The following is a 27,513-nucleotide window of genomic DNA, read 5'->3' on the forward strand; positions in this document are numbered from 1 at the left end:
AAAATTGTTTAAAAAAAACATATTTAATAATCTTTACCATAAAGATTCAAAAGTGCTATTTCTACATAGAAAATTGTCCATTGTGAATTACAAATGGAAGAATCAAAATCATATTATATATAAGTAATAAATAATTATCTTTTTTTTTTGGTTCACATGGTGTATGCACAAAAAAGAGGACTTTATATTACAATCACATGATCGCCTGGTCCAGCTTGTTCCTAACTCCAATCATTATAATCATACACTTGGATGCATAGAAAATGGGGCCATGCCCATTCGCACCCTTTTGTCCAGTTTCCTTCAAAATCATACAATTTATTTTTTAATTTGAATATAAATAGGTATTTAGAAAATAATATTCATGCTAGATTAAAATGACATTATATATGTATGTATAATATATGTGCAGAATAATGGCTAAAACAATTGTTTTGAATTAAAGATTCAATCTTTATTTTTGTTGACATCGAAATTACTGAGGAAAACCTGTGGAGTGTCAGAGGATCGGTGGGAGTGCTTCTGCTTATGTATAAAGATCTTTTTTATTAAGTTTTTTTTTTTTTTTTGGGTTTTTTGAAGGATAAAGATGTTTTCTTTCCCAGCTATATTATTTAGTTATGGCTTACTGCTAAGTACATTTTCAAGGTGAGAGAAAAGTTTACTGGAAATGAGCTTCCATTTCCAAATCCACGTTTTGGATCTAACAATTTTGACCTGTATCATCTCCTAAAATCTGCGGAATATAAGACAGAATGAGGGTTTTGGGGGATTCCTGGTGTTTCTGCAGCGGAGGTGGCAAGTCGGAGAGAATGAAGGCAGCTATTTTCTCCGGCAAGGCGATGGCAATGGCAAGAATCCACGGAGGAGGCACCGGATTCTTGATCCACCGGAATCTGCTTCTCACCACCCACGCTAATCTCCCCTCCGTCGCCGCTGCGGCGACCGCCGACATTAGGCTCCAGAATGGATTTGCCCCTAGCCTTTTTCCTCATAGGTCAGTTTAGAATGTCGTTTTCGTTCCTTCTTTTTGGGCTTTGGGTCTGTGTTGAGCTAGAGATGAATGCATGTGCTCTATGTGTGCTTTGTGAGGGATTTATGTTGTTTGAGGTTTGCCGAGAGATGGTTGATGAAATCTGGGGAAGTTTCAAGAATCACTAAATTTTGATGGGTAAATGAGCTTTTTGTGTTGTGTCAATTGTTGGAAGCCTGGAGTTGATTTTGGATCTGGTAGAATTTGCCTTTTTAGGTTTGAATGAAGATAGTTGCTTAAATTATTATCGCGGTGAATTCAACAGTTATTATTGGCGAAAAAGTATGTCAATTTTAAGTGGGAAGAACGCCTTTTTTTTAATGGGAAATGTACTGATAATGGACTCACCAGTTAACTGTCGAGTTAATTGATATTCAGTTCTCCGATGTAGCCTGCTATCATTTTCATTGTCACTGTCACTGCGATAAAGTTGGTTCATAAGATGTTTGAACTTGATTAGATTCGTGAGTGTGTGATACAGGTGTACCAAACACGTAAATTTCCTTTTTTCAACTTAAAATACCAAAAAAAGACACATGAAGTTAACTAATCTGTTCCAGGGTAACTTTATGTAAAAAAAATTTATGAAATGGATGATTGTGATAGCAAAAGCATGTTGGTACAAGTCTTAGAAACGAGGAGGTAGATGCTGGAAAAGCTTCACCCTTTGTAGGTCTCTGATCTGGCTTTTCGAGTTAGGCGGAACCTAAATTCTAACGTGGCTCTGGAAATTGGGGGCCTAGAGTCCTAGACCCAATAACACGTATGGTTGTGCTATGTCTCTCACCATGTGTTCTAGGCTTGTTACAGTTGCTGATATTGCTATAACCCATGGTCTCTTAATCATCCCACCCTGAATCTTGAGGTATAACAGGTCTAAGAGGTGTATTCTAAATGTTACGAAAAGTTTTCTATGGAGAAAGAAACATTGTTCTCCCAGGTAAGTTGAAATTTCAACAAATTTTGAATTATATCAACCAGAGAGGTGTCCACTCTTGGATCCACCATCCTTAAGTAGAAATTGGGCGAATCTCACTAGGAAGGTGATTGGCTAGCCTTCGTTCATTTCTTGTTGGTTATGGTTGTCCTATGTTACCACCACAACAACATATATTTCTTTATTGGTGGTTGAGAGAGATGAAGCTTCATCAATGACTTGCTTTGAACTTTTGATCATTAACCACTTAGATTTGGATGTACAACCCAAACTGAAATTACTGCTGGAATTTCTATTTTGTGCCTGACACGCATAGTTGCATCTCTCATAAACGTGATACTTTTTTAACTTACAATTGACTGTCGAAATTCTTGTGTTTTAAAATAAAAAATCAGTGCATGATGAAAACAACGGGGATTTTTTTTCCCAGCATTAGCCTATTCAGCATTGAATCGTTACCTATGCATCTAAGGCTGTCTTTTAACATATGGAAAATTAGGAATCATGTAACAGCTTGTATATTATATCACGACAAAACTTCAAATATTATTCAAAGTAACAGTTGGTGTGAAGTATTTTATATCATTAATGATTAGTTGTGGTGGGAACTGGGGAGGATGAATCCTGGGACTTTCATGTCTAAGAATGGCCTCTAGCTTTCAACCAAGTCACTAGCTTCACTTTCCCCCTTGTGGAATTGGCAAACAAGATCATACGGTGCCATTTATACTCTATAATGGCCTGTTCACCAGTAAACATCATATTTTACTCCAATTCCTTTTTTGGCTCCAAAGGGTACGTCGGATTCTGTGTATTTGGAAGGTCTCAGGACACGGTTTTAATTGATTTTTTGGAACTGTAAGTCGAGGAACAGCTCCTTGGATTATTTTTTACCTTGATTGACAATCTTGTGATATAAATCATGATTTTCTAGGGGCTAGTCACACGGAAGTGAATTTCCCTGTCTTCTCAATGTGTGATTGGATGTGATATTTTTTTTGTTAAAAAAGGAGCATAAACTCATCCGATGCATGTCCTAATTTTTTTTTTAATTTTTCCAGATTCTTTATTACGAGCTCTGTTCTTGATCTGACAATTGTAGGGCTTGATGCCCTAGATGGAGAGTCGAATGCACAAGCACAGCCTCACTACTTGAAAACTTGTTCAAAGTCAAATTTGGAACTTGGAAGCATGGTTTATCTTTTAGGATATACGGAGAAACAGGAGTTGGCTGTGGGTGAAGGCAAGGTGGTTATAGCTACAGACAATCTGATAAAGCTGTCAACCGATGGAGTGACTTGGAGTGCGGGCTCTGCTGGTTTTGATATTCATGGAAATCTCGCTTTCATGGTTTGTGATCCTATGAAGCTTGCAACATCACCAAACACTAAATCCTCTTCTACGTCAACTTCTTCAACTTCATCATGGAAGAAAGATGTGCCCATGCAATTTGGTATCCCTATCCCGATCATCTGTGATTGGTTAAACCAGCACTGGGAAGGTAACTTCGACGAACTTAACAAACCTAAGTTACCTTTGATACGGTTGATGTCTACTGGTCAGAAAAGTGAGCATTCTTGTGCATCATTCACAATGCGACGAGTTTTTAAGGCAACTGAAGGTGAAAACATGGGGACACCAACATCCTCGACTTTGACTGGTGACCCACAAGTTGCAACTCATATCCAGGGGATTCCAACTCCGGCTATTTACGAGTCCCCAGTGCTAACTTCGTTCCCAGTGAAGAAAAAGGATGTCACTCAGATTCAGCTTTTGGACATCAATTTTCCACCTAGAACTGTTAAAGCTTCACTCTCACCTCAACCATCAAGAAAAGTGCTGGCCAACTGTGATCAAAATTATGCCAAAAACTCATCTCAGCTACCACCCGAAGGACAACGGCTTCATGATGTAGGACCATCCAGCCCCATGGTAGACGCTGAATCAACAGGGTCAGTCAACGGGGCTGCCCATATTGATATCCAATCAAGTTCTTCGCCCATTGAGATACTAGAAGCACCGCGTGAATACAGTAGTGAAGGAGAAACGACCATGTACTCTGCCGAAACGGCTGAAAGCCGTAACTATACCAGTCCTAGAGAGGGAATGTTTTATCAAGTAGGGAGGAGCCAAAGTTGTGTCAACTACAACCGATGGGGGCCAATGCCGAAAAATTTAGTTGCCTGTGGGGCAATGCTGGAAAGGCACAGAAGCTTTATGCAAGGAAGGCATGTTTATTCTCAAGTGACAACTTCTCAGAGAAGCAACGACTACTTTAGTCCGACGGTTTCTTCAATAATGAAGAAGCGGAACAATTTGGAGCAACAAAACAGGCCAAGGCAAAGTGCAGTCCATTCGTCTCCACGGTGGTTGTTCTAACAGCTAATGGTACATTATAACTTTTCTTTATATATGATGAAATATATATGGACTGCACATACCTCCAGCTCGCCTCTACCATATACATGTAATTAATTACATCTTCTTGATCAATAAGAAAATTGCACAATGAGCTTCTCTGAAATGGGAAATGTTATCGCCAATGGTAGTAGAGAAACACTTGTCCATAAACATGATTGAATGTGAAGTCACAGAGGTTGAAGTTTTCGGTCCAGAATTGGCTTTCTTGTTGAACTGTTTGTGATGGTCTTTTCAAGTAGTCAAATGGTACGTGAATAAGTTATCACACAAGGATGGATCGTGTATGTGACAAACATGTTTGGTGGAGATTGAATATGAATTTAGGATAATTTAAACAAATTTTTCAGGGGAGTGAACATCGATCCACAGGGGAAGCCCTGAATGAGAGAATGAAGAGATTTTAATTATGCATGACGAGCTTTAGAACGGAGAGATTCATTTGATCTGACCCATTTCAAATAGCACGGGGTTATGTTTCATTTAGCACTGGGACAGAAATTTCTTTCACGATGCAAAATTTCAAAATTTATAGCTTGTTGCAAGTAGAAGGGAAATGAATCCCAGAACTCATATCCTGCCCAATATTCTATACTACATTTCACAATGTGATTAATCGCGGGAGTCTAGAGCAGTATGTGATCGTTATCTCACACCTTTAGTTGCTGAAATTTTAAAATATTGAATATATATATAAGTTAAGTTTATTTTCACTCATACAAAAATAACAATGATTTATCCAACACACCAAAATGACCGGGGGAATTCGATTCTTTCAAGAGTGGTTGATGTTCATATTCAGATATGTACTTTGTTTTTCAACAATAAGATTAGATATAAAAATCATATTTTCTCCTTTCATCAAATTTATGTTGAACCTGTACTCTAAATTTGCAATGAGGTTCATCTGTTGGAACGGCTACAAAAAATCAGCGTCCACACGCTCGGCGATTCTGTGTGCCTCCTCCTCTGTCGCCGGAACCACCTTTCGAATCCTATGACCATTATTCATCATTGCCTTCGCCTCTGGACGAACGGTGAATGTGAAGTAAAACCTGTTAGACACCTATTTATCAAAAGTACGAAGCATATCAATTAATCGATAAGAATTCAAATGAAGCATATTAGCAACCAATGAATATATTTTTAACTCATTTTTGATATTATTAAGAGACCAGCCACCTCTTTTTTGTACATCTAAGTCATATTTGAATATAACGCGCGTGTCTCGTATACGCATGCATGCACAGATGGTCGTTAAACGAGATCAAAATTTAGAAAATATTTGTTTTCCGTATTTAGTGTAAGAGAGATACCTCACTAGACCTGAATTCAGGCCTCGTAACATGAGCGACAACTTCTACGTGGATTAGGGGCCGATCCGAATCCTGGAATTCTGTGTACAATACACATGATTTGAAACGTAAGAAGTCTCCGACATCCACCTGTATTGTTCATCAAAATGACAATTGATTAGCCATTGAACGACTATTGTAGCATTTGGCATGACAAATTACTTCTTTAAATGTTACTGAATTTTACTATCTGTAAAAAATCAAATAAGATATAAACATATACTCGTACCGGTTTCAAAAAATCAACATGATCAACTTCCATAAAGGATGGCATCACTCCAGCAAACACATAGCATGTTGAAAAAGCTAATTCGAATGCTCGGAGCATCAGAAACCCTCCAAAGATCCTACCATGAATGTTTCTTTGCTGTGGCTGACAAATTAAAGAGTTCTCGAGGCGAGTATCTCTAAGAAGAATGCAGTCTCTGTCTGCCAAGGCTGGCATGTCACAGAAGATGCGTCCCTCAGCTAGTAATGCTTTGAATCTGTTCACCTCTCCATTTTCACTAACTTTTTTATCACCATTTAACTTATTTTTTCTCAGTTTGCTTCTTAGTTCTGCAGCCTCATAGAGCAACTTCTCTTGTTCTGTTTCTGGTGCTAGTCGATTCACAGGAGCAGCTTTACCCGTCTTATAATCACGAGCCACAAAAATAAAGTTCGCGGTCAAGGCAACTGAATCGGTGTCTTCAGCTATCACAGTGAAGAATAACTTCTTTTAGTTAAAGATCTATCTTAATTAATTTAACTTTGGCAGAACTTCAAGATTTTAGCTTTATCCTCTCTTTTGGGTCGACTAGACATTCCGTAAGATCGAGTATTTGTCCCTATTACTCAAAAATTTTAAATCACGACCAAAACGACCTATTTTAATCAATGTGCAATTTGATATCAATTTTAAGACCAAACATTTGTCATTAATACGAAAAGCTACACTCAGGTGTTAGTGGTGTGACAAATATTTTTCATAGCAAAACAGCCCAAGCACAATATTTTGATAGTCAACTCACATACACAACCATACGGACAACAGGACAGTGATTGCTGCTCGGCCCGTTTCAACTTCCAAGTCAGGCAGATGTGGATAATAGAATCAAGGGAATAATTTGAAGACAAAACTGGTATTGGCTAGAGAAGAAAGTACCGGTGGCAGGCTGAGTCACATCGAGCTGAATCTCAATTGAAGACCGGCCAACCCAAATTACAGCACCAGATAAATTCAGATCAACGTCAACAAAAATTGGCTTCTTTAGCACCATTTTGTCAACAGAAGCAGTCACCAGATAGAGCGGTCTCGTAGTGCTATCATCATCTGAACAGTGCTATATCACACAAGGAAGAAATGAAAAATTACAAAACAAAGAACGTTTTTTCTACTCCAACCTAGCACCCTTCTCACAAACAAGGTTATTCCTATCATGATTTGTATAGTCCAATCAAATACAGCAAAGGGCGAAGGGATAAATCTGGCTATCTGAGAAAATTAGAGGCCTGAAACAAATCGATGTTAAAAGCTACAGCAATACAAAATGTATACACCATCCAGATGCAAGGCTGAGTACAAACATCGAATATAAACACACTGAAAGAAAAAAGCTATCTTGAAAGCATTTTACCTTGACAGATATGGTTCCTGCAAGAGCATCAAGATCTTCAAGCAACTTCCCAATTCTGACTTCATTCCAAGGATCCCTATATTGCTCTCTCAGCGTATAATCACTAGAGAAATTGTACAGAATAGTCATTCTGCTCTGTGATGGTTTTTTTGTGAGCAATTCACTCTGTGGGGGAGCATCAAGCGGAGGATCAAGAAGCCTTTCAAAGATCTTAGACCTTGTTTCCCAAAGGGTAGTTGTGACAGGTGAGTGGTACATTCCAGGCCACAAACTAAAAGGCTTCCTTATTGAAGATTTGGATTCACATTTCTCGGGAGAGTACTCAAATGGTGAAGTAAAATTGGAATAAATTGGAATTAGATTTGGGGAAGTGGGATTGGACTCCATTGAATTGAAAATAGAACTGAGAATATTACCTGAACAAGGAAAATGAATGGTGATTCTTGAATACTGATTCTTGATGAAATTTCAGACTGAAATAAGGATACTCGGGAAAATTACTCAAGTGGGTAGCAACAATCCAGAGAAAAACACCAGAAAGTGAGAAATTGGAAGCGGAAGAGGGAGAACGACGAGATTTTCACAGATTAGTTAAGGGCGTGGCCGGCTTCGGAGAAAGCGAGCTCAGCGGCATTATTACATGATCAACTCCTACTTTGATTCTGACAAAACTGCAAAATTCCCTAACCGTTGTGCTTTTTTATATTATAATATAAATATGCTTTGATTCTGACAAAACTGCAACATTCCCTCACCGTTGTGTGCTTTTTTATATTATAAATATGCTTAGAATAAAAAGGTTAAAACCTAGAAAAATACGTCATTCAATTGGACAGAAAAAGTAGCAAAGATTGTTTTATTTTCAATTTTATTTTATATTAAATATCGCTTGTTTTGAAATCAGTTATTCTACTAAAAAGGAAATGGAATTTTGAAGATTTTGCATGGGTTGGACCAAGTGTAATATTTTGATCGTATTTTGCAACACACACAGATTCATGGTTTGACAACAAATTTTATCTTGATGACATATTTGGATACAAAATATGGACAATATAGTGCGAACGAAACAGAGGCCAATACAGTTTCTTGGTTAAAGGAGCTGCTTGAATAACAAAGTCGAGCTAGAAAACAACAGATGTTCTACAGAAGCTGGTGTCTAAATTCATTTACTATATACCACCAGCAAAAATTTTATTTAAGTTAATATATATTATACACAGCCCAAATACAGCAGCAATTAAAATAGATACTGCTGCTGATAATATTTCAGACTTATAGACCAAACTGCTTAATCAGCGAGCAGCTGCGTGCTAGCCCCCAATGGTTAGCCCTGGTGCAGTAGTCCCTTGCAGCTAGCCCCGAATGGTTAGCCCTGGTGCAGTAGTCCCCATCACTCGTGCCACAGGCTCGGTGACTTTAGTTGTCAACTTCCCGTTAGCGACAATGGTTGCACGTTTCTCGTAGGGCGAATTATGCACACCAATGGCAGCCCTGCCTGATGGGTCAAGGTTTTTGGACCAAGATTCGTCCCATGCCACAGCAGTAGCAGTGCTGCACGCCACACTGGCACCACCTGGGACAGTGAGGCTGGCCGACTTCTGCATTGGAAAATAATGGTGATGTATCATGATATCGCCCTTTTCTAAGCCAAGAAGTAGGCACGGATTCATTCGCGCATCTGAAACAAACCATACCTGTGGGAAGAATCTGTCGAATATCATTCTGTAATAGTAGGCCTCCTTTGTGATTGGAGTATTATGGGGAAAGATATGCGCAGCATTGAGCATCATCCTGTCATTGACCTGTTAAGAGAACGTACCGAATCCATTTATCATTTTGTATTGCAGAAATGCCCGATACAACAGGCTGAGGAGTAAAAAGAAGAAAAAATATCAATTTTTCAAAAAAAAAAATCATGATCGGATGTAGGCAGAAGTTAAAATACTAATTTAGTTGCTCTTCAAATTTGTGTAAATTTTAGCCACAGGTTCGACAGATCTTGCTGCCTAAATATGTTTACCAAAAAATTAGTCGTCGCAAAGAATGAGAATACAGAAGAGTTGAGATTCAGCCATTTAGTGAAAGTTATACAATACATACATGGTGTTCAGCATGAGCTTTGAGTCCATCAATCCAACTATAGCCCACACCATCGCTAAATTGTTCCTTTTGCCTGTAGAGAATATGCTGCAAGAATCCAACCAGAAAAATTTGGGAGACCTTTTTCAAATTATAAATATTTATCTACATGCAAGCATATGAGCGGATCAATCTTAAATACCTTTGGAAGATAAGGGCGCTCCACATCGTCGAAGGCCTTCCTTAAAATCCACTTCTCAATACGTTTTTGCTCTGGTTTGATCTGAGACAGAGAAAATATGGAAATTAATTTGATAATACAAAAGTTTATAATGAAAACTGGGAATATGAGCCTTACCATTTTCCACTCAGGGTCAATGTTCATTGCAGCATTCACAAATTCCTTGTCTAAAAATGGAACTCGCGCCTCTAAACCCCAAGCAGAAGTTGCCTTATTTGCTCGCAAACAATCATATTGGTGAAGGGCCTTAATCTGTATTTATGTAAAGCTTAAATAAATTTGACATCATCAAGGTTCTTCAGTCTTTTTAGAAATGGTAGATCATTTCACATTTTATACCTTGCGGCAAGTTTCACGATGGAATTCATCCTTGTTAGGCGCCTTATGGAAGTATAAATAACCACCAAAAATCTCATCCGAGCCTTCACCTGATAAGACCATTTTCACTCCAAGTGATTTGATCTTACGTGACATAAGGAACATGGGAGTGCTAGCTCGAATTGTAGTTACATCATATGTTTCAATATGATATATCACATCCTCAATCGCATCGATACCATCCTGCAACATAGCATAAAAGATTAGTTGTCTCAAGAACACGAATAAAATTCAGACAAAAATCAAACGAAAATCCCATGTAGGCTCAAAAAGGCAAACCTGAACTGTGAAATGAAATTCATGGTGAACAGTACCCAAATAATCAGCAACTTCTCTTGCAGCTTTCAGATCAGGTGACCCCTAAACAAGAAAAGATAAAAATCTTTCGTGTTGAGAAAAATGATAAACTCTAAATTTTCGGGATGATGGTGACTGACCTCAAGGCCAACACAGAAAGAATGCAGCTGCACTCCCCAATGTTTAGCAGCTTTCGTGCCCGTCAAGTGACGAGCAGTAACAGCAGCAACTAATGATGAATCAAGTCCTCCCGATAAAAGAACTCCAAATGGAACATCAGTCATTAGCCTCTTAATAACGGCCTGAATGATTTTTCAGCAAAAAAATAAACAAACCTATAACATCTTTTTTATTTACCGAATTAGTCTTGCATAAATTTGCAAACAGCCTCACTTTTTCAAAAGCACGCCTCAGGTCTAAAGGTTCATATGGGGTTGAAGGAATGGCCTCGGAGAACCATGGAGGATTGTACCATCTTCGAAGACCGGCCATCTTGCTCGAATACAAGTGCCCCGGAGGGAAAACTTCAAAATGCTCACATTCATCATTCAACCCTTTCAGCTCCGATGATATCCAAACCGAACCTATATCAATAACTTGAGGTTAAAATATCCCAACACCACTGTTTATGGAATTAAAAATTTCATTCGCCATGAATAAAAAAAAGGTCATAGATTACTCAGAAACACTACCTTCAAGTCCCCAGCCGATATACAAGGAAGTGATCCCAATGGCGTCACGGGCAGCAAGAAAGCTGTTATCCCGAGTATCGAGCAACACAAATGAGAACATTCCATCCAGCATATCCACAAAATTCTCTCCATGCTCTTCATACTGATTTTTAAAACAAAAAAAGATAGCCCATTTCATTGTTAAGTCACTTAAACAGATTAACATCAAGAAATAACAAACACAAATTTCTCTGCCTCCACAGGCATTTGTCCGACAAAAATGAAACACTCACTAGATGAGCTATAACATCGCAATCACTTCCAGTTCGGAACTTGTGATTAGGCAAATTCTTACGCAATGCCTCATGGTTGTAGATTTCTCCATTTACCTGAATTCAGGAGTAATATATCAAGAGTGAATAGTTTTCAATCCACACCTCCTCTGAATCATGACAACGTAAGGATATCTTTCAGAACTTATATTATTATTATTTCTATCAATTCTATTCAAGACAAAAAAAAAAGATTCTGAGTCAATATCCAAAATTTCCCCAAAAAAATAACCACCAAAACCATTGCAAATATAACTTTTTCCGAGACCAAAAAACTTGCCGTGACTACAATCTTGCCATCTTCATTGAAGAGGGGTTGGTCGCCAGAGGCTGGATCCACAATTGCTAGCCTTTGGTGGGACAAATAGCAGTCTCCATGCTGATAAAGTCCACTCCAATCAGGTCCCCTGTGCTTCAATCTATCCAACAACTAGATATCAGCTACTATTCAATTTATGCAATCTAACTAGAATTTGCACCCACAGTAAAAACCAACAAATGTCAAATACTTCATTCCAGTTTAGATTTTTAGTTCCAATAACAAATACATCTCTTATTCATAAATAAATAACACATACGTAGAGATGGACCCAAGAATTGGCGCCTCGAGCCCAGACTTTTCGACTAGATAACTATATGTATATACATAGAGAGAAACACACACACAAAATGACTCGTAAATAGACGACGATTTCTTTGATTTGAATTTAAAATTTTCGTAAACTGCTAGGAACAAAAAAATTGTAGAATTGCCATTTTTGTCGAATAAATTTGTCTATTGGCCATTGATTTTGGTCGTTCGTTGGATCAAAATTGGAATTTGTTTACATATTTTTAAAAAAAATTACAATTTTAATATTTATGGTGTGTCGGATGGGTGGCACAATCTTATGCAGGAAAGATGAGTGAAACTATTAGAAATAAACAAAGATAAGGAGACTAATATATTACATGCTAGTGATTTTTTTATCAAAGTTACGTTGTGTGTTTGCTTGTACAGTTTTTTATAATTAATTTAATTTATATTTAAATAATGAATGAGCATACAATCTCATTAAATAGATACTCTATCCATTAAGTTATATACGTTAAATAACAAATATTTTGCATTAAAACCGATATTTTATTAAAATATATAATTATAAAAACAGGCAATGACATCAAAATTTTTGGATCAATGAGCAAATAAATAGATAAGGCCAAAATTGCAACTGCATCACACAGAAGATTTAAGACGGACTCCAAAATGCATTATTACGGAAGAGGGAAAAAAAGGATCATTATTATTATAAAAATATATATTTTAAGGAGAACGAGAAACCAAAACCAGACTTTTTCAACTTGGTATGGAGTAAAAATTTTCATGCATGAAAATAAACTTGGTAGAATAAAATAATTCATCAGTCCCACTGTCCATTCAAAGTAAGTAGCTTTCTAACAAAAAAGGGTCTTGGGTTCAGCATCACAAGAGGGTCGGAATAGAATATATCATCTGGATTATCCATTTGTAAACTCGTTATTTTCACTTACACTCGTTGCAAAAATCGAAAATTTTTACGTTCCTAGATCCTTATGCCTATTAAATAATTGAGGAAAAAGCAAATGCACACAAAAAACTGAGTAAAACAAACCAAAAATCAAAGGAAATAACCTGCGTGAAAGCTCGAGGACCCGAACCCTCTTGGCTTGACAGTCATCGGAACAACCCAAAACTGCTAGTATCCCACACATGATCACTACTTCCAGGCTGGAAAATCACAATATCTTATTCCAAAGAAACAAAACTGCAAATTCCAATAATATAATTAAACAGTTACAAAACGGAAAACAGAAGCAAATAGAAACTCAAAAGTCGTGATTTGAGGGAGGGAAGCACAAGACACTGTGATCCTAAGAAGATGTGAGAGACGTACGCAAAAAAAAAAAAAAACACAAAAAATAATCTTTGAATCGGTCTCTGATCTCGTTTTGAAATGCTTGTTTGTGTTGAATGCACCGCTTGCAATGGCTTATTTATAGCCAAAAGTGGGGGGGTGGCAGAAAATGACCCCCCATGCGGCGACTCTTCCTCGCCAATTTTCTTAATTAATTTTCTCTTTATGCGGCGACGCTGCTGATCTAACGTTATCCATTTATTATACATTGTCCAACAACATTTTCACGTGTGGCACCCAACTTTGATAAGTTTTTTTCTAAAAAAAAACAATCGATTGATTTAAAATATTCACTGTATTATTTGTGGTCACATGCCATCCACGGGGGAATGGATGAGGTTCCCCAATCCATATTTTAAATTTTTTAAAAATATGTTTTGGATGATATTATCATCATCAAATGAAATCTTTTGCGTCACCTTTTATTTCATCATTTGCATTCCTTGGGATGTTATGTATTTCACTTGGCACAAAGAATGAACTATGCCCTTTTGTTTTCGGGTACGTTTTATCGAGTTTTTGCTACCCATCGAGTGATTTGTCTATATATTTTTCATGTAGAGTATGTATGTCAAACATATAACTCACGTATTTGAGTAATTATTATTTTTTGATAATCTATAACCGGATAATATGTTCGTGTTCATTGTATCATTTTAGATGTGTCTCCTTCGCTCTAATTAAGGGCAAAAACTTGTGTGAGACGATCTCACGGTCGTATTTTGTGAGACGTATCTCTTATTTGGTCATCCATAAAAAAATATTAATTTTTATGCTAAAAATATTAGTTTTTATTGTGAATATCGGTAGGGTTGACCCGTCTCACAGATAAAGATTCGTGAGATCGTCTCACAAGAGATCTACTCCTAATTAAGAATGTGCCATAGTCATACGATCTTCCAATCTTTAGAGCAAACAACCTTCAACTTTGATGGGATTGGGAAGTTCCATCCCCCGTAATATACATACCATCCTTTCTTATTTTTAGATGCCGATTGAAATTTGGACAGTCCACCTCATTTTTAAGTTTTTTTGCTGAGATATTATTTCACAAATTCAAGCATTTTGAAATATAGTATCCATATCTACACCTATATCCATATCTACAATAAAATTAATATATTATTGGATATTATTGGATAAGAGACATTTTATCTTCGACACAAAAAAAACTTTTCCCCAAAACCTGTTTTTATCGGAAACTATAATTAATGATAATAAAACAACTCGAATCTTTTAAATTCTACGACAGTAATTGATATCATAATAAGCACAATATTAAACAACTAACGCCGACTACGATAAAATTATGCATGGTTCGTTGGCTATAAATTACAATATCTTTTTTCAACTACGTCAATTTTTAAAATCACTCGAGATTACAAATATATAACTAATTTTATTGTCTCTATCGTTATCTTTGCGTTAACTACTTGCTAACTGAAATCGCGATTTTATTATGTATTATCCAAAATATAAAATTTTTTATTTATTTTTAAGAAATTAATTAATGATGACCTTATCCATCACAAGAAGTCAAATTTTTTTAATTGGTTTGGGCCAAATGGCGAACCCTTAGCCATCGATTGTTGGAGTGGACCAAACACACGTCCGGTTCCCGTTAAACCGGCCCACGCGGGCCTCTTCCGCTTCCCGAATGTCTATGGATAAGCTCGGTTGTGATTGTTACAAAATCCTACTAAAACATTGGTGTCTGCCATGAATTTTCAAAAAGAAACGAAAATTAAACACAATTAAACTAAGATTTTAAATATAACCATTATTGGCTCTTCTTCCCATATATAAATAAAAATAATTATTTGGATTAATTAAATCGCAGATATGATATCTTATCCCAGTGTAGATAATACTTAATTAAACATTTAAAAGGGAATGGGCAACATTAAATTCGGTACATGCACACTTCCCCCTCCTTATATATTACGAGAGAACTAAGTCTCATGTCAGACAGACGATTTTATAAATTTATATTTGTAACGTGTGTTTATTCGATCTATATTTATAAATCAATGTAATATTTTTGGAGGAAGTCTTTTGTGAGACGATCTCACGAGTTTTTATCTGTGAGATGAGTCAACCTTACCGATATTCACAATAAAAAGTAATACTCTTAGCATAAAAAGTAATATTTTTTCATGAATGACCCAAATAAGAGATCTGTCTCACAAAATACGACCCGTGAGACCGTCTTACACAAGATTTTGCTATACTTTTGATACAAATCTATACTATATTATTAAGTGTGAGAACATCATAATAACTACCTAGATAAGACACCATCTTTTCTTTTCCAGTTTTACACTTGTATGATACTAATATTACACTTTTGTTTTTTGTTTTTTTTTTTAAATTTCAACACACTTTTATTTTTATTTTTTTTATTTCAACCATTCAAATATCAATTTAGTGCCTCCATAATTTTTCAAATTTCACTTTAGTCCATCAATAATGATAAAAAAGATTGTACACACACGCAACGCGTATACAGAGTAACTAGTAATAATAATTTTTCATATATCAGATCGGGTCGGAGATATCTCTTATATACACCAACCAATATCCAATAATTACTAGTGGACGCATATTCTTCTGCATCACTCCTCCTATTCATTCGGTTTCACCAAACAAAGTGTAGATAAACGTCATCGCAATTTAAAACTTTATTATTAATTTTTTAATAAAACAATTTATTTTTGGATCAAACGAAAATTTATTTTACCTTTCAAAATTTTTTTGCCTCTAAAAATATTATTATAATATTCTCTATTATTTTATAGACAAGTAATATATATGAAATCATTCGATCAGATAATTTTTTTAAAAAAATAACTATAAAATAAATAAATATAGTGTTGGTACGATAGAAGTACCCTGCCCTAGCAATATGATAAGAATCGCTCCTTGGGGAAAGGATAGAATAGGGGCACCATTTTGAAGCTGGCCTTCACGTTTGAACGTAGACATGATATAGTCTAAATTAAACTTTATCGAGATATTTTTTTTCTTTTGAATACAGACTTAAATATGTCTACATTAAATCGGCTACATGTAGGACTTGTAAACGAATCGAATCGAGTTGAATATGACAAAACTTTGAAGGCTCAAATTCGGATCGAATTAGTTTAAAAATATTTTTAAAAAATATTGTAAGACTGTCTCACGAGTAATTTTGTGACGGATCTCCGATCCAACTCATAAAAACCGTTACCTTTTATTCCAAAAATGGTATTTTTTATAATTGATATAGATCGATTCGACCTATCTGACATATATAAACTCATTAGACTGACTCACAAAAAGATTTCTTAACTCAATTTTTTTATGTTATACTATCAACTCAGCATTCATGTACATGACCTTTTTACACATAAACTTTTCAGTTCAATATTTTTGAGTTCGAGCTCGACTATGATTGAGCTTCTTGACTCAATCTCTACTAAATTAGACCTTTATAGTTCAAACCTTTTAAATGAGTTTCTATTTCAAGTTTTATATATCATAATGGATGAATTGACCATATATGTACAATCGTTTAAATTCAATCTTTACATACCATGTCTTATTATTTCAATATTTTATATATGTGTTTCTGGCTGATTTTTTTTTCGAATAATCAAACTTTGAAATAAATAAAAATACGTGATCAATTGATATTTCATTTTTCACATTAAATGATTCGTAAGTTTTTGAAGACTGTCACGTAACAACACATTTACGTTGTTGCTCGGATATATCGTAAATAATTGAAATTCAATTTTGTCACTTAAGAAAACTTCGTGGAGATCTCTCTTGAGCCCTCTAATTTGAAATCAACGCAGATTGCGGTATGTGTAACATAAAACAACGGTAAAAAATTGTGTGAGACGGTCTCACATGTCGTATTTTGTGATACAGATATCTTATTTGGGTCATCTATGAAAAAATATTACTTTTTATGTCAAGAGTATTATTTTTTATGTTAAGAATATTAATTTTTATTGTAAATATCGATAGAGTTGACCCGTCTCAAAAATAAAGATTCGTGAGACCATCTCACGAGATATCTCCTCTAAAACAAAAGAGTCGAATCGATGAAAATTTGGAACACTCCAACATTAATGAATAGAGATATTATTTGGAAGCTTATTCGAATCAAATTTTACACTACACAAACGAAAAAAAAAATCTGAACAATTGACTCAAAACAAAAAAAATCACACCCAATTCCAATATAGCATTATTTCAAGCAATTTTGCGATAATAATAAATAAATAATAAAAAATAGGATCCAAAGTAGAGAATTCAATATATATATATATATAAGAAATACAATAAATTCAAATTTTTGCCGCGCCACACGCCGTGTTGGTACACTTCGCGTTAGCTACCTGCCGATGTTTAAAATTCTTGGGTTTACCCGTTTCGATTTCTCCAAGGTGAGAGCTTGCGTCCTCCAACTTTACGTCTTTACCTACATCTCTATCCAAAAAATTTGGAAGGGATATTTCGGGAAATTCGAATATCAATCGTCAAAATTTGACCAATTTTACGTTAGAATGACATAAAAATTATGTGTGATCAAATTTTTGTCATTTCTTTGCACTAAGGGTATTATAATCATCTTTTATTATCATACAATTAATAATTTATTAGATACAACAGCGAAAAAAATATTTAAAATATTTTAAAATATAGTTTGGGCCCGTAAAAATTTCACGACATCTCCGTTAATAGGACATGTAGAAAGATCACACAACAATTTTATCAGTGACACTAAAACTATGACCTCAACAACACAAAATAACAGGCATACGAATGTCGGCCAGCTAAACCATACAATAACAAACTGGAGCCGGCAAGGCTCGACAACAATACAAATTAAGTCAAACAATGACACAAGGCTCCAAATAATAATACAAATATTCGGAACATCTCCCCAATAAAAATATAATGACTCCATAATACATATAAACATCTGAGAGACTTTACGACACGACCCAACCTCAACATGATCCACGTGGGACTCTAGTGACCTACCATGATGCATAAACAGCTACCACGGTAGCATCAGAATGAAACTTGAGTTAAGATATGAAACAATTAAATAACAACTATAAATAAGCATAAATATTGCATAAACATACTTATTAAATGCAAATGCAAATGCAATGCAAGTACTTGGGTGCAACAACAACCTGTAACGTGAGCCAACAAACAGTAAAATAACAACCTGAGTAACTCGAGCAATAACATACACATGGGAGCCACGCCATAACTGCATCTAAACTAGGGGTGTCAAAATCAGACACGACCCACTAACCCGATACGGTTCAACTCGAAAAAAATCATGTTTCATATATTGTATGTCTGAAAAAAAATTTATTGTATATTTATATCATAGATTTTCATAATTTAATATTTATTTTGAACATTTTTTTAAAATAATTGTTTATTTGATTTAGTAAATATACTTTATTTTTATACAATTTGACTTTCAAATTTAAATCATATATATGAGGGAGATTTTGTTATTATGTGTTGAAATTATTTTTTTGAATCTTATTTAATTTTCTTTAAAAATTTCAAAATCGGGTTATACGGGTTGATTCGTGTTCAGGTTTTGATTGAGAGTTTTCGGGTTGGCTCGGGTTCGGGTTGAGCAATTTTTGAATAGTATTATTGCTCAACCCGACCCACTCGAATTGACACCCTTAATCTAAACTGTCCTGGTCTAGCTAGGTATGTGAGGAACACCATGGTGTACTATCGAACTGTTACAATGACTTATCTTTATACCCCTACGATACAACAGGAAGACACGACATCGTAATATGCTATCACAATCACAAGTGAACTCACCACACATACAACACTATCATGGATGCGTGACTCATATCTAGGAAATCAAGAGTTCCAATGGACGTCTACATGATCATCCTGATATACGAGTAAGCAACAATATGTGCCAAGAATACAATATAACCGGAACCGGTTTACAACAATAGGACTCAATATGCAATGTCTTGATATAATTTCCTACATAAAATATGCCAAATAATTAACATATAAATATCAAAGTATTTAAATTCACATGAGCACATAGATGGTTAAGTGTTGACGTCACGGTCAAATTGGATGCCTTAGGCAGAAGATACTATATAAGTTTTTTTTATTATATATAAAAATTATTACATACGAGGTGATAATTAAATATATATAATTATCACTAATATCCAACATGCTATTTTAATTTATTAAATTATAAAAATAACATGTATAAACTAAAAAAACTCAATGAATTAACTCTCTAAACATAATCTCACGAGTCAAAAAATGAATCTACGTATAATATAAAAAAAATAAAAATCATCAAAATATGAAAATGTAAATAATTGATTTTTGTCACAAAATAAATACAAATTATAATTTTAATACTAATTATGATCAAATTGACTAAAATCAGGAAAAGAGCCAAATAAGCAAATTACAAGTTCACAAAATCTAGAAGATCGAAAATCAAATCAATTAAAAATAAAACATTAATCGCATCACATCCAATAAAAAACGACACGAAATATAATTGATATAATTTGAAAAATCTAAATCACCTGAGTGAAGCAAATTAACAAAAAAAAAGAAAGAGTTTTTTTTTAGGCAGAGAAAAGAGGACTAAAAATACAAAAAATTGACCACCAATTTAAAATTTTAGCAAAAAAATTGAGATAATTGCTAAGATTTTAAATAAAAAAACAAAAAAATAAAAAAAAAAAGATTAAAAAATTTGGAGGCCCCACCAAGGAGAGGGCCTAGTCAGTATTTACCGAAAAAGAATATATAGTACGATATCACAGATGATGGAGACCTTGTGCAGAAATCATGGTAGCCAATTCATTCGCCATTGACTCTTAGTGTGCAAAATATGTACTCAAAATGTGCAAAATTTAATTTGGGTGGATCAAGAAACAAAAATGTGCAAATTTGGTACTGTGTCAAGTATTTTTCCAGCTGGGGAATTTGGACATTCTTTGAAGCCCAAGCCTAACATGGGAGCATATATAATATAAATAAGAAATGTGCAAATCCTAAAATAACATAAGCAAGGGCAAAATACCATGCTGGTTTATACTTTGTGTCTACTAGCACTATTCATGATCTTGAATTCAAGTCATCCTCAAGGAAGATGAAGAAAATATCTTGATCCTCCTTCAAAAAAGCTGGGAAAATAAGCAAAAAAATAACATATAGAACACTTAATTCATAGTTTCTTAAGCTCAAACAGTTGAATAAAACCACAAAAGGTTTACAAGGTACATTGATCTCCTCAAGATTCATACAAAAAATAAACAAAAAATTACCATAAGCAATTAGAAAATGTCAGAAACACGACCCCACGAAGAAAGGCACCAAGAATTCCCAGTTTTTTTTTTCAATCTTCTCTATTAAGATTTTTAATATGAAAAATAAATGATATGGCAAAGGTCAAAACCATGAATGCGATCATAAAGGTCATAACAAGATGACCGTGCTTAAAATCATGGGTCTCAGAGCCAGCCTCAGAAGCCTGTGATAGCACGTCTATGTTGACTACTTCATTTTCAAGCTCACCTATAAAGTTCACGGCAATGAAACCGCAAATTTCACAAATTCTGCATTAAATAGATTTCATCAGATAAGATATAAAGTGGGAGGTTTACTGCAAGATTAAAATAAAACAAGTCAAACAAAGCATTTCTTCACGACCAATAATCCCATTTCGAGAAGTGCAGTAAGTCGTAAATAGGTGCCAGTAGGTTAACCACCATACACACACAATAAAAATAAAAAACGTTCAAAAGCATCTTTGTCAGTACCTGAATGAAAATTCATTTTCCATTAAATAGAAGCGTGCAGAACAACAAAAGACTGAAAAAGACGTAATCAAACAGCCGAAATTGAGTCTGTAAATTAAAAAATGAACTTGTTTTAGCTCATAGAAGATGAGAGATAAGAATCTACTCCACTAATCTCATAAATGCCAGTATTTTGGATGACAGGAACATTATATTTTGGACAACGAAATGGGAATAATACAAACGGGAACAAACTTGGATTACATGAACATGAGAAAAATACCGAAGTTATTGTGGTCCGAACATCAACAAGAAGCAAAACTGCAAAACATAATGATTCATTGTATACTAAACTCAGGTAATTACAACTGTCTCTGTGCTTTACATCAAATTATAATGAAACGTGATGTGTTGGACATCGCACTTGGTAGATCAAGTACTTTTGAGATAATTATTTTCGCATACATTACTATAGCAAGAAATGAATAAAACACTCTTTTCAAAGTGAGAAATCCACTCACAATCATGAGCCGATAAAGAAAGATGACGCATCTGACTTCAACAAGTCAGATCCATTTTCACCGTCCATTGCTCACATCGAAGCAAAGCCATCCCACAAATAAGAAACATATTACTTTTTGTCAAAACATGTTTAGTTATTTAAAACATTAACATAGGCCTGAGTGATAGTTTCCCTTTTAAATGCATTATTCATATACCTACTATAATATTCTAAATATTTTGGCCGATTTTTGTTCCATGAGAATATCACAAGCAATCAGATGTGGAATAGTGATCAAATCCAAACATGCATGATATTTACACCGTTTCCCAGACAGAATTCAGATAATTGATTTGATCACGAAAAGGGGATTTATCCTCTAAATCTATCTTTCAGCTATAAAGTAAAAAATTGTTTTCAATTAACAGATACAAGACAATTCTAGTAAGTTATAAATCCTTCTAAAATGATGGTTCTGTTATGTCATCCTAAAATAATTTCGGTTGTCGTTCCCATAACTCTATATCTTTATATTCATAAACATACAATCTAATACATACTAAGAAACTATAATGTTAAATTCAGGCTGGTATTAGGTTTAACATGTGAGAAACAAGATTAATATTTCGTGCAACAATTAGGGGTTAATGATGGAGACTTTTCTAACTTGAGTTGGACGCATAGTAACAGAATAATTCACATAGTAATAAGGAAGGAGGTTCCCATGTTCCAAGAAAATGATTTTGACAAACAAAAGCAATTACAAAACGCAGTAATAGTAGAACATATGGCATCTTATGCACCAAACTGCCATTGAAAAGGTATGCTTGTGGTTTAGAAATTGTTTTCCTGGCAATTAAATTCAAAATCAGTTTCACATTCTTTAATGCCAAAAAATTATTGCCATATTCAGTCAGTTCATTGTTAACTTTGAAATGAAAAAATGCGCTTAATTTCAAGCAGGAATTTCAAAATTCATATAACATGAATTTAAGAACATCCATTTCTTAAGAGAACTAAAATAATAAATCCTCAAAGAAATTAAATAAATATAGAAATCAATTGAATTGGCACTCACGGGTCTCCCTTGACTTCGAACCAAGTTTCAGCGCATTGCTTGTGGGCGACTGCCAAATCTCCTTTACAGCTACATCCCAATTCAACTCGAACCCCTTTAGAATCTTCATCTCCTTGACCATTGTCATAATTTCCCTCCGAATTTGAATGACAAATCCTGCATCTGAATCCTCTCTCTTCTACATTATTTTGCACATACGACTCTGATTCGCCAAATTCCAGATCAACCTCATCTTCCTCTGAACCTGGGAGGACTGGACAATCTAATATCTGTCGGCCTCTTGGAATGACAAGAGTGCCGGGAGACCCTCTAGAAGAGTTGCACTTGAGGAGGGACTCGTCTGTTAGGGCAACAGGCAGTGAGCCATCAGCGACGGCATCTGAGTCAGTTTCTGAAAAGTTAAAGCTGTCGCCGTCTGTTACAGTCCCACTACTGCATGCCAAAGAGGGCCTCCGAATGGGAGGACGATTGGGTTTTGTGTCGACGTGAATATCATCTGCAGTCAACATCTGAGAGAAAAAAGCCACAAAGAAGTCTAAAGCAAAAACAAAAAAACAAAGACAAAGGAGGGATTTTGTTCATGAATGGTAAAGATAAAAGATTGGAAAACAATGTTGGTGGATTTTCTATTCTTTGTTTCCCAATGGAGAGCATATATAATCTAATTTTAAATGCATGCAATATTGTGCCAATCCTAAAGTGAATTGTGCATCCACATTTAATGTACGTCTAAAAAGAAGAAGCACTACGTAAAAGGGACATCACATATGGGGTACTATTAAGCACCAACTTTTCAGCTATTTTCTGTTGTAAAATAAATGGCTGCTACATGCTAAATTCTTGCAGAATTTTTGAATTTCCTGAGTTTCTTTGGTCATTAAAGTTCCTCGGAAGACTAATATGAGTTTTAATGCAAGCTGATGTAGAAAATATTAAGTAAAACCATTCTATCAGGATTAGTTATAGCACATATTATCGAGGAAAAAAAATTTGCCTCAGGCGTATCAATGCGTAACTAGTTCGCAAAATGCAAGCAAAGTTAAATCAAGTGTTCACTCAAATTTCTTTAAGACTGTGACGATAGACTGGTATTCGTATATTTTGAGTTAAATCAAGTGCTCACTCAAAATGCAGGCAAAGTTAAATCAAGTGCTCACTCAAAGTTAAATGTGGTATTTGTAGACTCATGACATATTTACACACGTGAAACAATTCCCACGGTGATATTAATTTGCAATTACTAATTAAGAAGTTAGAAATCTGGACTCTATACAAGTACATGTTGAGAAGTTGTAATGTCGCATGCAGATTTTGACGTAGCAGTTTAAATGCAACCTCTGAAATTCTCAAAAGTCACCAAGGGGATATCACTGAATGAATTCTCTAAAATTGGACTCTCAAGTTCATCTGAATACCATACTAAAAATGTTATCACTTTGTTCTATCACTTCCTTGCCCCTCAAAGTCCATCTAATGAGTGCACCACATGCTACCTCACAAATAAACATGCATATTTAAGATTTCCCTGAGGGACCCGTAGATTAATTTAATGAAGCCTGTGATCCCATGCGTAGCAAATATTTGAAAAGTAAAGATTAATTCATTAAGCATTTATCCATGAGTCAACATGTACGCACATTTATACAGGTACAAAACAGTACTTGCATCATAGAGGGCTGTATGAGTATTTGGTTTCTATCCATGCCTTTAAGCGACTATATGATAAATTGCAATAGTTGACAATGCAAAAAATACACAACAGAATCAAAATAAAATTTCAATTTTTGTGTCATACAAATTTAATTTTCCTTCAAATTTATCGGTATCAGTCAAGTACGGCAGCCAGCCTGCTGGCAGGCGACATAATTATTCCTATGCAATTAGGTCCACCAAAAAAAGGACAAAATCGAAAATAGTTTAAAGACACACAGAATACTACTTTGTTTCCACTGGTAAAGGAATTGGCTTTCCCTTATTGGATGGATTACAAAACTGCAATCATCACCAGGCATGAGCGTACTACTCTGGTTCTAGTGCAACATTAGTTGATTCCAATTATCAACTATGCTCGATTATATAATGTTCTCCGACTCGTGAATAATGAAAGTATTTAACTATCCAAGAACATGACGGAATATCAGGTATTTTCAATCATAAATTTCACTATGGAAGAGAGTTTTATACTGAGAATACACATTATTGAGTGTTAGATTAACAAGTTTTGTGATGCATATAAAGTGACCACAAACGATTCAATACAACTGAAAATTTTATAGTTTAAGGTGTGTTTCTAGATATTATATGAACTTTAAACATTACTCAACGCACACGTCACTATAATAAATTACCGATAACTGGCTTATAAATTACCGATAACTGGCTTAGCATACTTCTCCCGACTGAAAATAAGGGAATTCTGTCAAATTAAGCTGAATTTGCACTAGAAAGATCACATATAGTTTAGCATACCCTGCCACTTCTTAATATAAAGAAAAATGTAATCCCACTTTCACAATAAAAAATTGCAATCCCCACGTGGACCAAAGCAACAATCTATCAAACAGATGAATAATACAAGAAAATGAATCTTGGATCAAGGTATATGATTTCTTACGATACATCCTCATGCAGGTCACTATACGGCCATTTCATCATGTTTACTAATCGTCAGCATCTAGCCTCATCAGTGTGATGGTTAGATGGCTGGAAGCAGAATCCCACTTAGCCAGGAATTCATGTTGCCATATCCAACGTGAAGGAGCAGAAATCCATAAGAAAGTTCCAATAACTCATAATATCTTTCTAAAGTGGTACTGCAAATTCATGATGTCGCCCCCTGCACCATCAACCTCGTCGTCACATTCGAAAGAATAAAACTACGCAAAATGGAAGAGAGTAGATATGAAACATCCTGTGTGTGACAGATAAAAAAATGAATCTTGTCATGAAAAGTAACAACAATAAACATCAAATAATTAGATTAAAGGCCAATTCATAACTGCAGATCATCTGGTGAAAGGGAAGAGCATCAAATTCGATCAAATCTTGAAATCTCTTGTGATAGTTCATGAAAGAAAGTTCGTTCTATACGCAAAAGCCAACATCATTTTGGTCTTGGCATTTCTTACATATTCCAACACCCTAACACGACACAATGAATGGACCTCAAATGTTATGGGGTCAACCGCATAGAAACGCTTTCAAACATCTAATAATTTACCTGGTTAAACAACTACAGTGGCTTTAATTGAAGACCCTTCCGTTCATTTTCTGCAAGACCACATTTTGATCTGATGAAAATTCACGAGGACCATCATTTCTAAAGCGGAACTGCAAATTCATGATGTCGCCCCCTGCACCATCAACCTCGTCGTCACATTCGAAAGAATAAAACTACGCAAAATGGAAGAGAGTAGATATGAAACATCCTGTGTGTGACAGATAAAAAAATGAATCTTGTCATGAAAAGTAACAACAATAAACATCAAATAATTAGATTAAAGGCCAATTCATAACTGCAGATCATCTGGTGAAAGGGCAGAGCATCAAATTCGATCAAATCTTGAAATCTCTTGCGATAGTTCATGAAAGAAAGCTCGTTCTATACACAAAAGCCAACATCATTTTTGTCTTGGCATTTCTTACATATTCCAACACCCTAACACGACACAATGAATGGACCTCAAATGTTATGCGGTCAACCACATAAAAACGCCTTCAAACATCTAATAATTTACCTGGTTAAACAACTACAGTGGCTTTAATTGAAGACCCTTCCGTTCATTTTCTGCAAGACCACGTTTTGATCTGATGAAAATTCACGGGGACCATCTTTTCTTCCCCAAACCCGAAAGAGTTGATAAAATTTATTTGTTCGCAAGCACTCAAAAAATGACCCTTTGACTGCCAAGTTAAGCAATGACCTTTACATACTATCCAGCCTTGCAGCTCCAGAAAATATATATATAATGATTTACCGTTTGGTGAAAAAATTTGATTTTAGGAACATTTACCAGTAGATGACGAGATAAGGAGCATATTATCGATTAACGGGGCCAGTAGATTTGCCGGAAGATGTGGTGTATGTCTACGCCATTAGCCATGGAATCGTGAATATTTCTCTGCTGCACCGCATTCTTCCCCAAGCTTGCCTCCTTTCCTCGCCTCCGTTGAATCAACAAAATTTTGATTAATATTATATATAATTCTTATATCTAATTTTAAAATTAAATTATTATTAATTTTCCGATTATTTGAATAAAATAAGTTGTCTTAGGCGGAGAATTTTGAGAAATGTTAAAATCAAATCAAATCAAATCAATGTGACAAATAAAAGTTTAATGAGAAAAAAATTAATATAAATCCATATGGTTTTAAAATATAAGTCATTTGTTATATTTTCTAATGTCCTATAAGACATTAAGACATAGTTTGGTACATGAGATAAGGGAAAGATCGAATAATCTTTCTTATCTCATGTTTGATCTCTTTTTAAAAAGACCATGATATTATCATGGGCCATTGATAAATAATTTTTTAGAAGCATAAAATGTCTCTTCTATTAGGTGTGATAATTTTAATTTAATGATAAAATACACTACAAATGACTTAATTGTCCTCAATTTATAAATGATTTTAGAAATCTACGCTAGCAAATAGAAATTAAAATCAAATAAATATTTTTATTTATTTTTATATATTATATAATAATTATATAAATGAATTCGAGATAATTATATAAATAATTTTTATAAATATCAATAAAATTATTAGTATCACTCGATTAACCTTAAAAATTGATATTTGACTT

The 27,513-nt window shown here is 34.8% G+C and overlaps 4 protein-coding genes across 18 annotated transcripts; 1 reads left to right on the forward strand and 3 right to left on the reverse strand.

Annotated features, from left to right (window-relative positions):
- The first annotated feature begins 350 nt into the window (after nt 1-350).
- Nucleotides 351-4,492, forward strand: LOC142553428 (uncharacterized). The gene is made up of 2 exons (XM_075663660.1): nt 351-997; nt 3,032-4,492. The coding sequence occupies exons 1-2, from the start codon at nt 756-758 to the stop codon at nt 4,347-4,349; spliced, it is 1,560 nt and encodes a 519-aa protein (XP_075519775.1). The 5' UTR covers nt 351-755; the 3' UTR covers nt 4,350-4,492.
- Nucleotides 4,493-5,134: 642 nt separating this feature from the next.
- Nucleotides 5,135-8,083, reverse strand: LOC142553429 (acyl-coenzyme A thioesterase 2, chloroplastic-like). Of its 3 annotated transcripts, XM_075663662.1 has the most exons (6): nt 7,930-8,070; nt 7,360-7,832; nt 6,888-7,065; nt 5,973-6,436; nt 5,705-5,833; nt 5,135-5,454 (listed from the first exon to the last, which is right to left on the reverse strand). In XM_075663662.1, the coding sequence occupies exons 2-6, from the start codon at nt 7,744-7,746 to the stop codon at nt 5,308-5,310; spliced, it is 1,305 nt and encodes a 434-aa protein (XP_075519777.1). In that variant the 5' UTR covers nt 7,747-7,832; nt 7,930-8,070; the 3' UTR covers nt 5,135-5,307. The 3 variants fall into 3 exon arrangements, with proteins under 3 accessions (XP_075519777.1, XP_075519778.1, XP_075519776.1); XM_075663663.1 differs by having other exon boundaries at nt 5,135-5,443; nt 7,360-8,083; XM_075663661.1 differs by having other exon boundaries at nt 7,360-8,081.
- Nucleotides 8,084-8,358: 275 nt separating this feature from the next.
- Nucleotides 8,359-13,396, reverse strand: LOC142553430 (asparagine synthetase [glutamine-hydrolyzing]). Of its 4 annotated transcripts, none has more exons than XM_075663666.1 (14): nt 13,294-13,396; nt 13,012-13,144; nt 11,641-11,779; nt 11,322-11,417; nt 11,050-11,191; nt 10,751-10,941; nt 10,498-10,659; nt 10,340-10,420; nt 10,022-10,243; nt 9,800-9,934; nt 9,644-9,730; nt 9,463-9,549; nt 9,057-9,164; nt 8,359-8,960 (listed from the first exon to the last, which is right to left on the reverse strand). In XM_075663666.1, the coding sequence occupies exons 2-14, from the start codon at nt 13,089-13,091 to the stop codon at nt 8,715-8,717; spliced, it is 1,776 nt and encodes a 591-aa protein (XP_075519781.1). In that variant the 5' UTR covers nt 13,092-13,144; nt 13,294-13,396; the 3' UTR covers nt 8,359-8,714. The 4 variants fall into 4 exon arrangements, with proteins under 4 accessions (XP_075519781.1, XP_075519780.1, XP_075519779.1 ...); XM_075663665.1 differs by having other exon boundaries at nt 8,359-8,714; nt 8,757-8,960; nt 13,012-13,355; XM_075663664.1 differs by having other exon boundaries at nt 13,012-13,355.
- A 6,922-nt stretch (nt 13,397-20,318) lies between these two features.
- On the reverse strand, nt 20,319-26,874 carry LOC142553432 (uncharacterized). 10 transcript variants are annotated; one of them, XM_075663676.1, is made up of 6 exons: nt 26,717-26,874; nt 26,441-26,651; nt 25,924-26,056; nt 25,318-25,539; nt 22,704-24,695; nt 20,319-20,940 (listed from the first exon to the last, which is right to left on the reverse strand). In XM_075663676.1, exons 5-6 carry the CDS (start codon nt 23,210-23,212, stop codon nt 20,721-20,723), a joined length of 729 nt encoding a protein of 242 aa, XP_075519791.1. In that variant the 5' UTR covers nt 23,213-24,695; nt 25,318-25,539; nt 25,924-26,056; nt 26,441-26,651; nt 26,717-26,874; the 3' UTR covers nt 20,319-20,720. The 10 variants fall into 10 exon arrangements, with proteins under 10 accessions (XP_075519791.1, XP_075519783.1, XP_075519785.1 ...); XM_075663677.1 differs by having other exon boundaries at nt 20,321-20,940; nt 22,704-23,212; XM_075663668.1 differs by having other exon boundaries at nt 22,704-25,539; nt 26,441-26,606.
- Between the last annotated feature and the right edge of the window lie 639 nt (nt 26,875-27,513).

This window comes from Primulina tabacum, chromosome 8 (assembly GCF_025594145.1).
Source record: "Primulina tabacum isolate GXHZ01 chromosome 8, ASM2559414v2, whole genome shotgun sequence".
NCBI classification, from domain to species: Eukaryota; Viridiplantae; Streptophyta; class Magnoliopsida; order Lamiales; family Gesneriaceae; genus Primulina; species Primulina tabacum.

What these genes read in the sequence shown, in the direction of transcription:
- LOC142553430 (XM_075663666.1), bottom strand. Translation starts at nt 13,091, where the DNA reads ATGTGTGGGATACTAGCAGTTTTGGGTTGTTCCGATGACTGTCAAGCC. An exon ending in TATCGGCTGGGGACTTGAAG is followed by an intron (nt 10,942 to 11,049) that starts GTAGTGTTTCTG and finishes TTATTGATATAG; the next exon opens with GTTCGGTTTGGATATCATCG. An exon ending in ATCGTGAAACTTGCCGCAAG is followed by an intron (nt 9,935 to 10,021) that starts GTATAAAATGTG and finishes ACATAAATACAG; the next exon opens with ATTAAGGCCCTTCACCAATA.
- LOC142553428 (XM_075663660.1), top strand. Translation starts at nt 756, where the DNA reads ATGAGGGTTTTGGGGGATTCCTGGTGTTTCTGCAGCGGAGGTGGCAAG. An exon ending in CCTAGCCTTTTTCCTCATAG is followed by an intron (nt 998 to 3,031) that starts GTCAGTTTAGAA and finishes TAATTTTTCCAG; the next exon opens with ATTCTTTATTACGAGCTCTG.
- LOC142553429 (XM_075663661.1), bottom strand. Translation starts at nt 7,746, where the DNA reads ATGGAGTCCAATCCCACTTCCCCAAATCTAATTCCAATTTATTCCAAT. An exon ending in CAGGAACCATATCTGTCAAG is followed by an intron (nt 7,066 to 7,359) that starts GTAAAATGCTTT and finishes TGTGTGATATAG; the next exon opens with CACTGTTCAGATGATGATAG. An exon ending in TGTGACTCAGCCTGCCACCG is followed by an intron (nt 6,437 to 6,887) that starts GTACTTTCTTCT and finishes TCACTGTGATAG; the next exon opens with CTGAAGACACCGATTCAGTT.
- LOC142553432 (XM_075663675.1), bottom strand. Translation starts at nt 23,212, where the DNA reads ATGTTGACTGCAGATGATATTCACGTCGACACAAAACCCAATCGTCCT. An exon ending in TTCGAAGTCAAGGGAGACCC is followed by an intron (nt 20,941 to 22,703) that starts GTGAGTGCCAAT and finishes TATTTAATGCAG; the next exon opens with AATTTGTGAAATTTGCGGTT.